We start from the raw sequence: 17005 nt of genomic DNA on the forward strand, positions 1-17005 counted from the left end.
TTTGTAAATTTAAACATTTATTTTTAAAGATGGAAAGCTGAAGATGTTCAAGGATTTTTCATAGCTTTGCAAACTTGTTTCCCCGCTCCCTTCCAGCCTGATAGCAAGTTGTTACTGTTGTTCACTGTTAAACTCAAATTACACAGAAAGTCAACATCACATGTAGCATGCACAGAAGATACAACCCCAGAGGCGGACCTTCAGTGCAATGCACAGAGGTGTCGAAGCACACCATCTTCAGAGTTCAAATGTCCATCAGACTCTGGTCAAGCCAGCCTCCCCCGCAAGATTTCTCAGGGAACAACCACGCGTCGAGTGACATTTCAGCAGTCCCCATCATTAAGCAGTCAGCTGGAATGAACAAAGCGGATTCTTGTTTGAACTACTGGGAAACATAAGAGAAAAAGAGAAGGCATATGCACCGTTATGAGATCTGCAGATAGAAGAAGCAACTGCTTTACTGGAGAGACTGCTTTGGATAACAGGAAAAAAAAACGGCTTTGGTGATTCACAGAAGTTGGTAGTATCTTTAAAGCTTTTTGGCCATCGATATGAAGGAAAGGCTTTGTTCCTGCTTAAAATGAAAAATGGCTTATAAGAAATTCACAAATATTTTCCTCCGTGGGATCTCACTGCTGCATTGCTTGCATTTTGAGAGCATTATGCCAACTTTAGAACTGAAGGCTTTGAACCAGATAAAAGAGAAATGATTGGCTGCTCCACATAGAGAAGTACATTGCAACAATGGGTGAGTCCTATGAGTTCCCTGTAATAGTTGTTGAATAATTTGAGGATAAAGGTTTGAATTCATCCCAGGGTCCTCAAAATGCACCATATTAGTGTAATAACAAACTTTACCAGCGCATTTGTTATCTGTATTTTTTAGGTGGAGAGTGTTTTGGCCAGCGATGAAATGGAAGGCTTTGCACATGTGTTTGAAAAAGAGATTGGCTTACTCCTTCACTACATACAGCTCAACAAGAAGAAGACATTAACGATACTGATGAAGTGGCAACACGAAATGCGTCTATTATTGTAACTAGTTAATTGCATGCTGCATGACTAAACAACAAGCTCTGTTGAAAATTGTTTTTTACTGTCTATTTTTGTAAAAATATGGTAGCCTACACATATCACAGTTACGGTTGGTGCTTCTTTTGGTGATTCCCTGGCCTTATGCATGGAAGAACTGACACTCCACAGAGGGTGCTTTTAAAAGCAGAATCGTCCCAGCCCTATCATATGCAAGCTTATTCGGAAATCTCCCGTCAATGACCGTAGGTGCAGGATTGCAGCATGACACTGCACTCCCTCCCGCCTACAGTCAACTGAGACAAAGGCATTTCTGCACACGCTCAGAAAGATTTCACATGCAACAGGACTTATTGTGGAATTAGGATCCTGAGATTCTCTACTACACTAAACAGACACAATCCTCCTTAGAACGTGGGATAGCTGCCAACTCTTACAGCCATTTCTCTCACCACACTGAAGTGCCGTTGAATCTCTCCTACGGTGCAGGGTGGGATGGAAGCATGTTTAAGGCAGAGTCCCTTCTAGGCCCTTTAAGGATCACACTGATTAGCTGTCCCAGTCACTTCAAGTGTCATGAGGCGACATATTCAGCAGATCCACCAACAGATCTAGAGAGCGCAGGGGAGGACGGGAGATCCCTGAACCCAGTCCTCTTGAGAAAGCCTAACACGAAGGCTTTGGCAGAGACTAAACAATTTTATTCCAAGATTTGGGACAATCCCTGCAGGGATCTCAGCAACAGATATTTTAGAATGAGGAACAATCACCATCCGTTTTTACCTCTGCTGTTTACCGATCTGCTGGGTACATTCTTCCAACGATCTCTACGCCAAGGCTACTTTTACGGCCGTGATTATCTTGTGTAACTTGTCGGCGTTGTCCACAAAGCCATCTCCGTTCTACCAGGAAGAAGGCAAGGTTAAAAGCAAGAGCTTTCCCTACCTCTTTCTAGTTTTAATAAAGAAAACAAAATTATTCATGTGTCCATCCAGGAAGGGATGAAACCAAACAGCACCCCTGGAACATGGAGAGCTGGGTCATGGAGAGAGGATGCTGGACTCTCAACTGCTGTACCGCTGTACAAAAGGAGCAATTACAGAATCCAGTTTTCCCAAGCAGGAATTTTTCATTCTTTTGAGCCCTCCTGTCTCTGCTAGTTCACAGCCCGTGGGGAAACTGCCTTATTGAATGACTTAGCCTAATTTAGGGGGAGGAGACAGAATCACTGAAGCATCTTGCATTGCCTGTACCACTTTATGTTCTCAGTCGCCATTCCCTCCACCACAGGCTGTGTACAGATGAACTAGGGTTTTTGGAAGACAAGGAAAACCCTAAACTCTACCCCACATGCTAATTTGTTGGAGCAGGGAGAATGTATCTTTGCAAGGGGAGAAATTCACATGCATAACTTTGTGGAGTCCAGGGGGAAAAAAAGATACCACATAGGGACTACCGATTTTGTGTTCTTGTAGAATGCAGATTCAGATTTGCACTAGAACACGTACAGAGGTCCGGATAGATTTGCACTAATCCTGATCACAGAACATATCTGCACTAACCTGCCTTAACTACTATATTTGCAGAACAAGCCTTAATATATATGACACAGGCCCATAGTGATCTCTGAGAACAAAGAAAGAAAGAAAGTACATTGCATATCGCAAAGTCCTTCTCTCTAGCAAGAATATGTTATCATCATGTTCTGTAAACATCTAAGAGAAAGTAAACTTTCTCCCTATCTCTGGAGACATACCACAAAGGTAGAAGTTTTGCCTCTTACACATTTTCTGGAATTAGGCCAAGTGCCCACACAAAGAAGACAAAGGACCTGAACAAACACCCCTTGGCCATCTGCATATTCCCAGAAAACCACAAATGCAAGATACCAGGAAGTTAAGGGTTGGGGGGTCCAGATTAGAAGACCCCATGAGGTATCACGTCATCTTTCGTTTCTAAAATGGGAGATGGGATTCACTTGACCGATGAGATACCACAAAGGGCCAGAAGCGAGAACTATGTGACCAATCAACTAGACTTGCTTTGTTATCAGAAATGTATAAATGTTATGGCTTTGTGAAAATGACTCAGAGGAAAAACACAGGAAGGATGTTGGTACAGAGAAGGAGAGTGTGTTGCTTTTCCTCTTTCACCAGTGGCAATAAAGAAGCCTCTGGATCAACTCACTTGAACCTCTGGCTGTTGAGTCTCTTAAATTGGGCTGGGGACTCTACTTGGCACTGATGGTGTATGCAACATTCTTACAGAGACATCCCCCCCCCCCAAAAAAATATCTATGCTTACGGAACATTTTGGCTTCTAAACTGAGGAGCTGCTTACCTTCTTGGAATGCACCAGCTTCCCTTTGACCGTCACTTCAAACCATCCTGTGACCTGGGGAGTGCCTTCACCACTCTAGGTTGAAAGAAGGGAGGGAAAGACAAAGTTGGCACATTTGCATTCTCACTTACTACAAGCTTTTCAGAACTTCTGAATACCAACAGTAAGATATGAAGGCCTGTTTAAGGGGATTACTGCACTCCCTCCAGCACATCTGCAGCTTTTCCTCCCACGGTCCACCCTCATCTCTAAACTCAACACAATCTGTAAGACGGCCAATGTCCTAACACTTCAGCACTTTACGGCTGCACCTTCTACCAGCCACTGAACTCCTGCTTGCTACAACACCAATCCCCAACTTTTCTGAGCCTGTGGGCACAGTTGGAATCCTGATACACTATGGTGGTCACAGTGATACAATGGCTGCACAAGGGGGTGGAGCCAATCACGCAGTGGCTGCCACAACTTAACTTCAGTCACATAGTCGAGATCCTTGTGCTGAGCCAGCACCAACCGCTGAAGCAATATTTCGAAAAAATATGCACAGCCGATCAAATCTCCAATGGCCTATAAGAAGCCTTGCTGGGCAACGGCTCCACACGGTCCGGCATTTTCTAAAAACATTTGGCAGGAGCCAGTAAAGGTGTCACTGGGTGCTATGGTGCCCATGGGCGCCAAATTGGGGACCCCTGTGCTAAAGGATTCTGGGACACAGTCAGTTCATAGAAACCAGGAGCCAAACCTGTGGAGTCTTACTGTCACCCTGCAGAGACCAAAAAGCCGCTTTAGAACACATTTGGCTAACCTAGCCTGGAGTTTCATGTTGCGGAGGACTCAATAGCAGCGTTCACCAAGGAACTCTTCCAGGTTTCCCCAGAAGGAAGCTGCTGGTCTACAGAACCCAGAAACAATTTCTGCCAAGCAGGCCAGACATTCATTACAGCTAATTTAAGGCATTTCTGCATGGGACTCAGTCTGAGGTCGGGGCACAAATCTTTCATTTTACATTAAGAAACAGCCTGCACGCATATCAAATTCCTCCTCTGAAAGGGCAAGACTGGAATTCCACTCCGGTTCATAGATCACACGACTGTACAAACGCAAGCAGGCTAGAGCCAACAGCTCCGGGATATACTCACGATCTCCAGCTTGCCCGGAAACTCTCTCTCGAGTTCCTTCTTGAGCTGCTGATACTATTGTGGGAGAGAGGAAAAGAGAAGTTCAAGATTGGTGAAGACGTATCGCTCCCAAAGAAATTAAGGACCTCTAAGACCTAGCTTGGGAGCCCAAGATTCTGAAAGGGGGCCATTACTTAGGAGATCTGATCTGCATGTTCCACCACTGGCATCTCCAGGATCAAGTATGATGCAATGAGGAAGGTGTTTGATTTTGATCTACGAGCGATGGGTGCCATAAACTCATTGTACAAGCAGGCCGGAGCTGCAGGGGGAGCCCAGGCCCATCCTTTCAAACCTCCTTCCAACTACTCCTTCCAAGCCCAATCAGTGTTCCCTCTAAGCCGAGTTAGTGTGAGCTAGCTCAGTTTGTTAGTCTCCGGCTCACACATTTTTGTCTTAGCTCAGGAAGGATGGCCCCAGGGCAAACTATGCAGCAGTTCACAACTTTAACGCCAGTAGCCCAGGAAGTAGCGTTTTTGCTCACAAGACTCCACAGCTTAGAGGGCGTATTGTCCCCTTTGCTCACCGCCACTCTGAACAAGTAGTAGCATTGCGGCTGGTCTCTTCACTTTTTTCTCTCCCCTTTCCTAACACTGTGTGCAGAGCAAACGGGGGCGGTTTGGCTTGTGGAACTCAAGGCTGCTTACAGTGCAGAGAGCCCCCCAAACAACAAATCCTGCTGTGGCAACATGAAATCCTGGCTATGGCCCTGTGTACAAGTCATGGGTTTGGGGCCTTGACTAAACAGCAGGCTGTAATCCACAGTGTAAGAGCTGGTCTTCGAGACGCTGCATTTTTCGCCAATACTGCTCCAAGAGGTTCTTGCGGCAGTTAATGAGCAATGTGGAAATGACACAAGAACTCTGGCATTGCCAAGGGCATCGCCTACACTAGCGGGGCACGTGACACCCCCCTCCCATCCCTCTTCCCCGGAGTGATCCAAACCCATTATGCTCTTCAGCATCTGTTCACTGAGACAGTGTTACAGAATCCGTTAAAGACAAAGCAATCGATACGATCCTAATACCATCCTCAGGCATTCCAACTGCCGCATGTCTGGACAGAAGGGGAAACAGTTCCACGCCAGGAACTGCTGCTGACGTTACAGAGGACGGTCTCTACTGCTCCCCCCATAGCCTAATACTTATGTTCCATATTTTCTAGGAAACAGGTGGACAAGCTTAACGTAAGAGCCACATAGAATAAACACCAGATGTTTGAGAGCTGCAAGACATGAACATCAGATGCTGGTGGGAGGAAGGGAAGGTCAAATGGATGGAGGGAGAGGTGGAAAGAAAGCAAACTTTAAATGCATTTTCCAAGCCACCAACAAATGCCTTTCCCAAGCCAGCTGATGGGGAAGTGGGGGCCTTGAGAGCCACACAATCTGTGTGAAAGAGCCACAGTTTGGCCACCCCTGTTCTAGGAGAACACTGGCTGTGCATTCACAGCCCAAAGGAATCACGGAAGACTTCCAGCCCCAGTGTTAGAAGTATAGGTTTCTCCAGCTGTGATTGCTAGGAACCACCACAAGCCCCCAAAGATACCTGCTGCTGCCCTCATACTTCCCAGATGTTCTCTGGCCAAGCATCCAGGTAACTGTTTGGGGCAAAACAATGAGAAGGACGGAGACACAAGGTCTCCACTCGCTCCCCGTCACGAATAAGATACAGAGAAATGGACCTCTGCTGGATCTGACAGATGTGCAAGAGGCAAAAGCCGCAATACTACACTACAACTCACCCCACCTCAAAGAAAAGGGTGCTGTTAGTTCCCTCCATGCATGAGAGGAGACGGATGGAGCATAGCAACAGAGTCTCTGTTAATTACTCCCAGCACTCCGCAATTAAGAGGGATACTTTTACATATCTGTCTCCAATTTTGACATATTTATTTCCTTCCCTGTCTCCCCACCCGGAATTAAATCCAAACAAATGGTGACCATGTAAACGTATGTAACATTTTCATTATGTTGTATGCTAATTTGCTGTTCAACCTCTACCAATACATGTGGACTGGTAGCTTCCATTTCAATGTACCTGTGGAAGCACCTCAAAAAGGATATAGCACTGGGAAAAGTCCAGAATGATTAAAGGGTTGGAACCCTTTCCCTATGAAGGAAGGTTAAAACGCTTGGGGCTCTTTAGCTTGGAGAAACGTCGACTGCGGGGTGACATGATAGAGGTTTACAAGATAATGCATGGGATGGAGAAAGTAGAGAAAGAAGTACTTTTCTCCCTTTCTCACAATACAAGAACTCGTGGGCATTCGATGAAATTGCTGAGCAGTCGGGTTAAAACGGATAAAAGGAAGTACTTCTTCACCCAAAGGGTGATTAACATGTGGAATTCACTGCCACAAGAGGTGGTGGCAGCTACAAGCATAGCCAGCTTCAAGAGGGGGCTAGATAAAAATATGGAGCAGAGGTCCATCAGTGGCTATTAGCCACAGTGTGTGTGTGTGTATATTTATTTATTTATTTATTTTGGCCACTGTGTGACACAGAGTGTTGGACTGGATGGGCCATTGGCCTGATCCAACATGGCTTCTCCTATGTTCTTAAGTGTGTGTGCCCACGAAAGCTTACGAAAGAATATAACTCTGATGGCTGTAAAGATGCCACTGGACTCAAATTTAGTTCTGCTGCTACAGACCAATACGACTACCTACCTGGATCTCTCTTCAACCCACCGGGCACCCAGACCCATTTCAAACATCATAAGCCTTTCCAAGTTCTACAGACCCTCAAGGGTGACCGGGGTCTCCAGAATTCCATCCCCCAGCCTCTTTCCGCAGCAATACTAACCCAAACAACTGCGCCAAAAAGTACCAAACACTTGGTTCAAAGTAGAAAAATATCATATCGTATATAAGAGCATAAGCATCCAAAAATTCTTACAACAGTTCCAAAGACAATTAAAAACAGAGAGTATGGCAATGTCACTGGGTGACTCCAAAGAAATTTTCAATCCTCAGGGGGTTATGATCACTCCCAAATTATTTGTAGAATGGAGTCCCCCCACAGGTATCGGCTTCAAAGGAAAATTCACCTTCATGTGATCACCAGCTTGATACCCCGTTTCGCTGATTGCAGCTTCTTCGTTAAGCCGAGCAAATAAACTTGTAATGTTATCCTGACTAACTCTTGTTCATACCCATTTTCAAATTCTCAAATGACAGCAATTTCTTTGGAGTCACTCAGCGAAATTGGCATACTCTTTATGGGACTTTCTGTTTTTAATTGTCTTTGGAACTGCTGTAAGTTTTTTTGGATGCTTATGCACATGTACAATGTGATATTTTCCTACTTTGAATCAAGTGTTTGGTATTTTTGGCGCAGTTGTTTGGGTAAGTATTCTGTACTGTGCCGCCACTGTTTTTCTTTCTGCCTTTCTCAGACCTATGTTATGAGACAGCAATTCCTAAGTGTATGACTCAGTGTGGCAGCTTGTATTAACCTGTTCCTAGACCAGGGGTGGCCAAACTGTGGCTCTCTTACACATATTATTTGGCTCTTAAAGCCCCTGCTGCCCTTTGGAGAATGCATTTAAAGTTAAAGTTGCTTTCTTTCCACTTCTCCCCTCTCCTCCCCATCTATTTGCCTCCCTCCCTCGTGGTTTTCAAACATCTGACATTGATGTCTTGTGGCTCCCAAATATCATATGAACATATGAAGCTGCCTTATACTGAATCGGACCCTTGGTCCATCAAAGTCAGTATTGTCTACTCAGACTAGCAGCAGCTCTCCAGGGTCTCAAGCTGAGGTTTTTCCCGCCTATTTGCCTGGACCCTTTTTAGTTGGAGATGCCGGGGATTGAACCTGGGACCTTCTGCTTACCAAGCAGATGCTCTACTACTGAGCCACATCCCTCCCCTGCTCTCCAGGGTCTCAAGCGAGGTTTTTCACACCTATTTGCCTGGACTCTTTTTTAGTTGGAGATGCTGGGGATTGAACCTGGGACCTTCTGCTTACCAAGCAGATGCTCTACCACTGAGCCACCGTCCCTCCCCCATCTGACATTTATTCTATGCGACTCTTATGTTAAGCAAGTTTGGCCACTCCCTGTCCTAGACCAAACTCTGCATCAGTTTTCTGCAACAGATAACAATGTTAAGTTGCTATTGACGGAGATGGCTTTAGCAAAGCATAAGACAGAGCAATCGACTTACCTTGGGGCTGTACCCTCAGGCCCCGCTACAAAGAGAAATAAAGAACAAACGTTACTGAAACAGACTATTTACGAGAGTCATGGAGTGTGCTGGACCACCTAGCGCAAGAGTGGCTACCTGCACAACCCCAAGGATGTGGGGCAAGGAACTCAAGATCACTGCCTAATGGGGAAAGGGGACAACCATGCCTTTTTTGGCTGTGCTAAGGTATTAGTGGATCACTTAGCAGCATTGGCTGCACCATCACAAAACCAAATGGCTGATCCACCTCAGCTGGCAAACATCCTAAATGCTTGGTCTGCAAAGCTGATATAAAGAGGGATTCTACATTCTACTGAATGAGCTCCTACGGACTGCGAGAGGCATCTTTTAATTAAGGGAGTTGGGCTGACTATAGCCAAGACCCAAAGTGATTGCTTCTTTCTCACCAGCCAATACCTTCTGAAGTCACTCAAGGAGAATTCCACCCCCTCCGTATGGAGATGAAATCATGGAAGCCTGCCTCTCTACCGGTTATCATGAGATGCAAGAATCCATAGGGTTGGATCCCCCCTTGTTCTGTAGAAAGGACCAACAATAAATTGAATTTCTACAGGCAGTCCCGGAAGAGATGTTCCCTTAGTGGTGGGAAGCAGGAAACGTCTGTCCTTCTAGGAGGCCGATTATTGGAATCCCAGTCCTTTCTACTTTAAATGAGTTTGCAATCCCATCTCATTCTGCACCACCCCATCGCATAATGGAAATTCTTCTAGACAGTGGAATAATCACACAAACGCCCCCAAAATACGCCCACTGTAGTCTCTGTTTGGGTCTCAACCTGTACACAGTTTACCACCAGCTTGCCCCAATCGTCAGCGCTCTTCCCCATAGGAATGTCTGAAGGAGATGCTTTATCCTTGCTGGCACCCAGGCCCCACAGAAGAGGACCACAAAGAAGCTGAGGAAACCCAAGTGTCTGAGAAAGAGAGGTCCAATCGACCACTTAGGACATTTCCTCACTCGGCAGCATCCTAAGGAGACGCCAGGCTGTACTGAGGGGCTCTACTTATGACACTCCGCTTTTCTCCTGATCGGTGGGACTTGTATTGTCTACAAAGAGGAGTAGGATTTCCAATCCGCAGGTGGGGGCAGGGGATCCCCCAATTTGGAGCTTTTCTTCCTGGTTCAGCGTCATCAGAAACCCGGGAGGAGGGGGGGGAGGGAAATGTCTGCTGGGCACTCCATTATTCCCTATGGAGACCGATTCCCATAGGATATAATGGAGAATTGATCCGTGGACATCTAAGGCTTCGGGGGGGCTGTTTTTTAAGGTACAGGCACCAAATTTGCAGCATAATATCCAATGCCTCTCCCCAAAATACCCACCATGTTTCAAAAGGATTGGACTAGGATTCTATGAGCCCCCAAAGAAGGTGCCCCTATCTTTCATTATTTCCAGTGGAGGGAAGGCGTTGAAAAGGCGTGTGGTCCCTTTAAATGTGACAGCCACAATTCCTTTTGGAGTTCAATTATGCTTGTCAGAACCTTGCTCCTGGCTCCACCCCCAATGTCTCCTGGCTCCACCCCCAAAGTCCCCAGATAGTTCTTGAATTGGACTCGCCAACCCTAAGGAGCGCTCGGAAACTCTCACCCTGCAAGGCGCAGGAAGAGGGGGGTGCACCCAGCAAGCAATCCAAACCCACACAAAGGACTCTCCCGAGCTAGCAACCGGTGGGATGGGGGACAAACGACATGCGACTGAACCTCCAGACGCGCTCCTAGGCCCTCGCGGCCTAAGCAAGAGCAAGAAAAAGCACCACCCTTTGCCCGCACACCGCCCTCTAATCTTACCAATAAACCACCTTGACTTTGAGAGGCATGGTGCCGACTACGCTGCTCGTGGCTCTCCCCGCGCGACCTTGTACTTCGCTACCCAGATGGAACGCTCGGGCCGCCAACGTTCTGATACGGAACATCGCGACAAGAGACTTTTAAGCAGCCGCTCGGGCTATACCATTCCTTGGGGGAGAGGGGGGAGAGAAAGAAGAACCGCGCCTTTCCCTCGCCTCCTCTCCCGCTTGTGCTCTGACCACGCGTTTCAACTCCCCATCACCCGCCGAATCAAAACCATCAGCTCCATAACCTGCCGCTCATTGGGGGGAAAAATCCGAAGCGTCCCGCTCAGTCGAACATGCCACACATACACCCCCGTTTTCTGAGATGGTACCGTCTCCTGCCGCAAAGAATCACATGCAGGCCACGACCCGCAGGGCCAAATAAGGAAAATTAGGGGAAATTGGAGGGGGGGGGGGTTTCTCCAGATTCTATAGGGGAGACGGCCCCTGTGCCCCCCTCTGCTGGCCTCGGCCCTGCATTTTCGCCTGAATAAATAAAAGATATATGCCCCATTTTTTAGAAGTAATTTTGAGTTAGCACTTAACGATAGGAAACAGAGAAAGCCCCGGAAGCCAGTCGCATAGGGTGGTCTCTGCAAGTAGCACACTGCGCTCCCCTTCCAGGTGGCACCTGGGGATCCCCCGGAATTAGAGCTCATCTCCAGCCTGCGATCAGGCTGGAGAAAATGGAGGCTTTGGAGGGAGGGTGGGCTCTGTGGCCTCGTACCCCACTGTCTCTGTCCTTTACCCCAAAAAACCTCCAGGAGTTTCCTAACCTGGATCTGACAACTCTACTCCCCTGTCCCCCGCCGGGACCTGGCAACCGTAGCCCAGCGAGATGGGGAATTCGCTGTTTTGTGCGCTTGCAGCCTGGCGATTCGTGCCGTTCTTTAAAAGGGAGCGAAGGAGAAAGGTCCCTGAATATTCTTGGATTTTTGATGGGAGGGAGGATATCTAGGAAGAGGGAGCGTTCGAGAAGCCCGGCCCATGCAAGGCCGCGAGACTCCTACGCATGTTTTCAGGGATGAAAGTCTGTCCGTTTCTGAGCATCGAAGCCTCCTTTCCCAAACGGACTCTCTCTGCAAGAATGCTGGCGGGGTTTGTGTGTGTGTTTCGGGTTCTCCCATCTGGAGTCTGTGGGTCTTGCAAATGCAGGCCTTTTCCTGGACCTTTAAGAATCCAGCACAGTTCTTTAATTTGTGCTTGAGTCATGTTCTTCGCCAATCTTGTAATTGATTTTCAAACCAGTTACTTTGCCATATTGAGTCAATTTCTCTTTTAATTTTTCAATTGAGGAATCAGGGTCTTCCAAAATAAACACCACATCCCCTGCAATGGCCTGTACCTTGTAATGCTCCCCTTTTATTTTTTTAATCCCTTCATCTCCTCCCGTATGGATTGGATCAGAATTTTATCTTTTGAGTATATGTCATTCCCACATTTCTAAAATGCAAACTAGATTCTTAGTCCACGCAACTACTGCTGCGAGGATTGTATATGCAAGGTATTGGAAGGTACCACAAACTCCCCCAAAAGAAGAATTTGCACAAAAATGGTTGGAAGTAGCTGAAATGGATTTTCTTTCAATAAATTGTCTGAAGGGAATTTAAGCCAATGTAAAGAGGTATGGCAACCTATGTATGATTGGTTGAATATGTAGGATCTGCTGCAACACGAGAGAAGGGTGAGGAAAAAGGGAAAATGATGATCTTGATGGATGAAATAAGTGTTAAAATAGACCAAGTTCTCATCCTCCAATTTTATTTGTTTGTTTTTTATTTGTTAGTAGATGGGTAGTTATTTGTTTATTCAATTGTAGGTTTTTTGTATTTTGTTTTGTAACTTTATGATAAAAAATTTAAAAAATCCATTCAAGAAAGAAAGAAAGAAAGAAAGAAAGAAAGAAAGAAAGAAAGAAAGAAAGAAAGAAAGAATTCAGCACAGTGGATTCCTCGTCTGATGAAGTGTGCTTAAGAGCGCACGAAAGCTGACGTTCTAAATCAAAATGGGTTGGTCTTAAAGGCGCCACTTGACTCCTGCTTTGTTCAACTGCTTCAGCTGCCCGCTTGGATCTATTTTCCTGGACCGACAGCGGCCCCCAAGCTACAGTCCCCGGCACTGGCAGCAGCAGAATGGCAAACGACTGCGGGGATCCGGTTTCAAGAAGGCGGCGAGAAGCAGCACGCAGGACGGAGGAGGTCCGGGACTTCTGGAGACTACCGGCGGTGGCGGCAGAGAGCCGGGCTTCCTTCCTTCCCCTCGCTGAACTTCCTGTCTGCACTGAGCCCCGGAAGGCCGTCAGATTTCAGCGGAAGGCAGCCCAGCCTTGGCCTGCGCGCCACCGGCGTCTCCTGCTGCGCTCCTCTGGTTTGAGAGATCTTTTTCCAAATGAAGCCCCCGCACTTCCTCGTTCGCGTCTGGGGGGCACAGGAACACATGAAGCTGCCTTCTACTGAATCAGACCCCCCCCTACCCCCCTTGGTCCATCAGTCAGTCTTGTCTACTCAGACTGGCAGCGGCTCTCCAGGGTCTCAAGCTGGGGGTTTTTATTTGCCTTTTTTAGTTGGAGATGCCAGGGATTGAACCTGGGACCTTCTGCTTCCCAAGCAGCTGCTCTACCACTGAGCCACCGTCCCTCCCCTGCTCTCCAGGGTCTCAAGCGGAGGTTTTTCACGCCTATTTGCCTGGACCCTTTTTAGTTGGAGATGCTGGGGATTGAACCTGGGACCTTCCGCTTACCAAGCAGATGCTCTCCCACTGAGCCACCTTCCCTCACCGACCCTTCCACGAACCTTTGCCTTTGATCCAGCTGAGGTCCTGCTTCGGATGGGAGTCTGCTGTTGTTCCATTCCAGTCGCCGGCTGCTTTCACAGCCAGATGCAGGCCCTTTGTTGGGGACGGGGGGCAGACAGCGGGCCACCCCCCAGGTGGTGCTGCCTGGAACTCAGTGCGGAGAGGGCTCCTGAGGGTTCCGAGACACCAACCTGGCGGGGGGATGGACAGAGCCGGATTAACAATTAGGCCAAGTAGGCACTGGCCTATGAGCCCCCATGCCTTTAGGGGCCCCGGGCTGGCTTTCCCTCCTGTTTCCCCCCTGCTTGCAGCCCTCCCAGCCTGCACGTGCAGCCAGCAACTGAGCCGTTCTTTGCCCGACTTGCTTGGTGCGGCTGCAGCTGGTGTTGCCAAGTTTGCCTCTCTCTGCCTCTCCCCTGCAGCTTAGTCAAAGGGGCTTTTGAGAAGGGGCCTGCAGGCTGCAGTGGGGCCATGGATGGTGAAGTAGGCACTCAGAGTCTTGAAATAATTTGCGAGGGCGCCCCCGAGATCTTGACTGCCTAGGGGCCTCCACAGGGTTCAATCCGGCACTGGGGATGGAGACCTGGTGCCACTGAAACGGCGACAACCCCCTCCCCTCTCCACACATGTAAGGTGGCCAGGCCGTGGTCCGAGAGCTGTAGTCCAGCAGGAGAGGCGTTGGCAGGGTGCCCTCTGGCAGCTTTCTCCAGCCGGCGGCCCTCCCTGGCTCTGAGATGCTGAGTGATTGGGTTCATTCACCGGGGCGGGTGTGGTTGGGGGTCTTGGAAAAGAGGTGCGCCCCCTGGCTGGCTGGCTGGGAGCCCCTTGGTCCCATATGACGGAGAGCTGAGCGCTGGGGGTCTTTCAGGAAGCACATAAGAAGATAAGAGAAGCCATGTTGGAGCAGGCCAATGGCCCATCTAGTCCAACACGCTGTGTTACACAGTGGCCAAAAAAACCAAGTGCCATCAGGAGGTCTACCAGTGGGGTCAGAAGCCCTTCCACTGTGCCCCCCCCCCCAAGCAGAAGAAAACAGAGCATCACAAATTGTCACTCACCTCCTGGGCAATATTCCCTCTAAGCCAGGGTGTCAAACATGCGGTTTGGGGGCCGAATCAGCCCCCCAGAGGGCTCCTTTCAGCCCCCCCCCCCTCCAAGCAACTGGATGTCGTCTGCTTCCTTGTCCCTCTCTCTTGCCTCCTTCTGCATAACAGCTTGCTTTACAAGGCTTGCTGAATCACACAGGAGCTACAGAGCAAAAGCTCTATTTTCTCCATTGGCTGAGGCTCCTCCCTTGGGGAGGAAGGGGAGAGGAATAGCTTGCTTTTCCAGGCTCTCTCGATCACACAGCAGAACTACTGAGCCAAGCCTCTCTTCCTTCTATTCACTGAGGCTCCTCCCCCCTGGGGAAGGAAGGAAAGAGCCAGAGCTTCCTTTGCCCAGTTTCCTGGATCCCATGGGAGAAATACAAATAAAGCATCTTTAAAACCAATGAGTGCTAATGTTTTAAGCATGTTTTAAGTTTTAAAAATATATGTGTGTGTGTGTGTTTGCTTGTGTCCTTTGTAGTTTCTATCTCTGCTACCTAATCTTAAATAGGTACATATGAACATATGAAGCTGCCTTATACTGAATCGGACCCTTGGTCCATCAAAGTCAGTATTGTCTTCTCAGACTGGCAGCGGCTCTCCAGGGTCTCAAGCTGAGTTTTTTCACACCTATTTGCCTGGACCCTTTTTTGGAGATGCCAGGGATTGAACCTGGGACCTTCTGCTTCCCAAGCAGATGCTCTACCACTGAGCCACCGTCCCATCCCCGTACACACATGGCCCAGCCCACCATTGCTCAGCCCAACCCAACATGGCCTGGCCCAACCAGGTCTCTTTTATGTTACATCCGGCCTTCGTAACCAATGAGTTCGACACCCCCGCTCTAAGCTGTGGAGTCTTGTGAGCAAAAATTCTACTTTGTGAGCGACTGGCATTCAAGTTGTGAGCTCCTGCATCAATTAGTGTGCTCTGGGGTCATCCTTCCTGAGCTAAGACAGAATTGTGTGAGCTGGAGGCTAAAAATGTGTGAGCTAGCTCATGCTAACTCAGCTTAGAGGGAACACTGGTTCTGGGTTAGGGCACTGCTGGTATTCTGTTGTCTGGCCCAAAGGAGAGGCTCCAACCCAGCGGTAAGGACGTCAAGGACATCATTCATCTTGGCGTGATGAATGCACCGGAAAATGTACAGATATCCCCGGATTCTTTGCACTTTGGAGGGCACAACCCGAGACATGGGGAGGAGGCAGTGGCTCTTTGAATAGGAGGCAGGCTGGTGTGTCGTGTGACAGTTTCGTGATCCAAGCCCAGATGGAGAGCTGCGTGATTCCGCGTCAGAGAGGCAACATCATGAGATCGAAACGCAGGCCAGAAGGAAGCATAGGTCTAGCGGGTGACAAGTCCATGGAAGGTTTTGCTTTGTCTTGCCGATTAAAAACTGCCACAGACTCCCCCCCTCCAAAGCAGCCATTCCTCCAGGGGAACCGATCTCTGTAGCTGTGCAGATGAGCTGCAGTTCCTGAGAATCCCCAGGTCTCGCCAAGTCCAATTCAAGAAATATCTGGGAACTTTGGGGGTGGAGCCAGGAGCAAGGGTGTGGCAAGCAGGACTGAACTCTGAAGGGAGTTCTGGCCATCACATTTAAAGGGACCGCACACTTCTGAAATGCCTTCCCTCCATTTGGAAATAATGAAGGATAGGAGCACCTTCTTTTGGAACTCAGAATTGGATTCCCTGGTCCAATCCTTTTGAAACTTGGGCAGTATTTTGGGGAGAGGCAATGGATGCCATGCTGAAAATTTGGTGTCTCTACCTCAAAAAGCAGCCCCCCCCCCCGAGCCCCAGATATCTGCAGATCAATTCTCCATTATGCCCTATTGGAATTTGTCTCCATAGGGAATAACGGAGTTCCCAGCAGACATTTCCCTCCCCCCCACACACACTTTCTGATGACCCTGAAGTGGGGGGAAGGCCTTCAAACCGGGGGGATCCCCTGCCCCCACCTGGGGATTAGGTAACCAGGAAAAGAGTCACACGGGATGCGGAATGGAGAGTAAGTGTAAGCACCATGCACCACTGACACCATTCATTCAAATGGTGAACATCGACCACAAGCTGACAGGCAAACTGGTCTATTTTACAGCGAAACAAGGTAAAATAGACCGGTTTTGCCTGTCAGCTTCATTCCCTTGTGGATACTGATTTCTGATGTTGGAGAAATTTTCCATCCCATGTGGTCGATGTTCACCATTTGAATGAATGAACGGATAAATATTTTTGGATACCTTTTCGGGTTTTTTGAATTGGTTTGCTGAAGGTTTACTCTACTACAGGAGTCAGTGGTGTGCGGTGCTTACGCTTACTCTCCAGTCCCACCTGGAGGCTGGCGTCCCTATTTGTGTGCTAGGTAGGCGGCCTCATTAGGAATCCCATGGACAGTTCTGGTCCTAGTCTCTCAAAAAAAGACATTGCAAAGCTGGGAAAAGTGCAGAGGAGGGCAACCAGGATGATCTGGAGGGTTGGAGCACCTATTCTAGGAGGAACAGCTGAAGAATCTGGGACTTTTCAGTTT

The 17005-nt window shown here is 48.3% G+C and overlaps 1 protein-coding gene across 2 annotated transcripts; it reads right to left on the bottom strand.

Annotated features, from left to right (window-relative positions):
- On the bottom strand, window positions 1-10822 carry SELENOW (selenoprotein W). Of its 2 annotated transcripts, none has more exons than XM_060258075.1 (6): window positions 10551-10822; window positions 8721-8745; window positions 4512-4565; window positions 3373-3447; window positions 1816-1934; window positions 1-382 (listed from the first exon to the last, which is right to left on the bottom strand). In XM_060258075.1, exons 1-5 carry the CDS (start codon window positions 10673-10675, stop codon window positions 1860-1862), a joined length of 354 nt encoding a protein of 117 aa, XP_060114058.1. In that variant the 5' UTR covers window positions 10676-10822; the 3' UTR covers window positions 1-382; window positions 1816-1859. The 2 variants fall into 2 exon arrangements, with proteins under 2 accessions (XP_060114058.1, XP_060114057.1); XM_060258074.1 differs by having other exon boundaries at window positions 1-385.
- Window positions 10823-17005: the final 6183 nt, after the last annotated feature.

Source organism: Heteronotia binoei, chromosome 17 (genome assembly GCF_032191835.1).
Source record: "Heteronotia binoei isolate CCM8104 ecotype False Entrance Well chromosome 17, APGP_CSIRO_Hbin_v1, whole genome shotgun sequence".
NCBI classification, from domain to species: domain Eukaryota; kingdom Metazoa; phylum Chordata; class Lepidosauria; order Squamata; family Gekkonidae; genus Heteronotia; species Heteronotia binoei.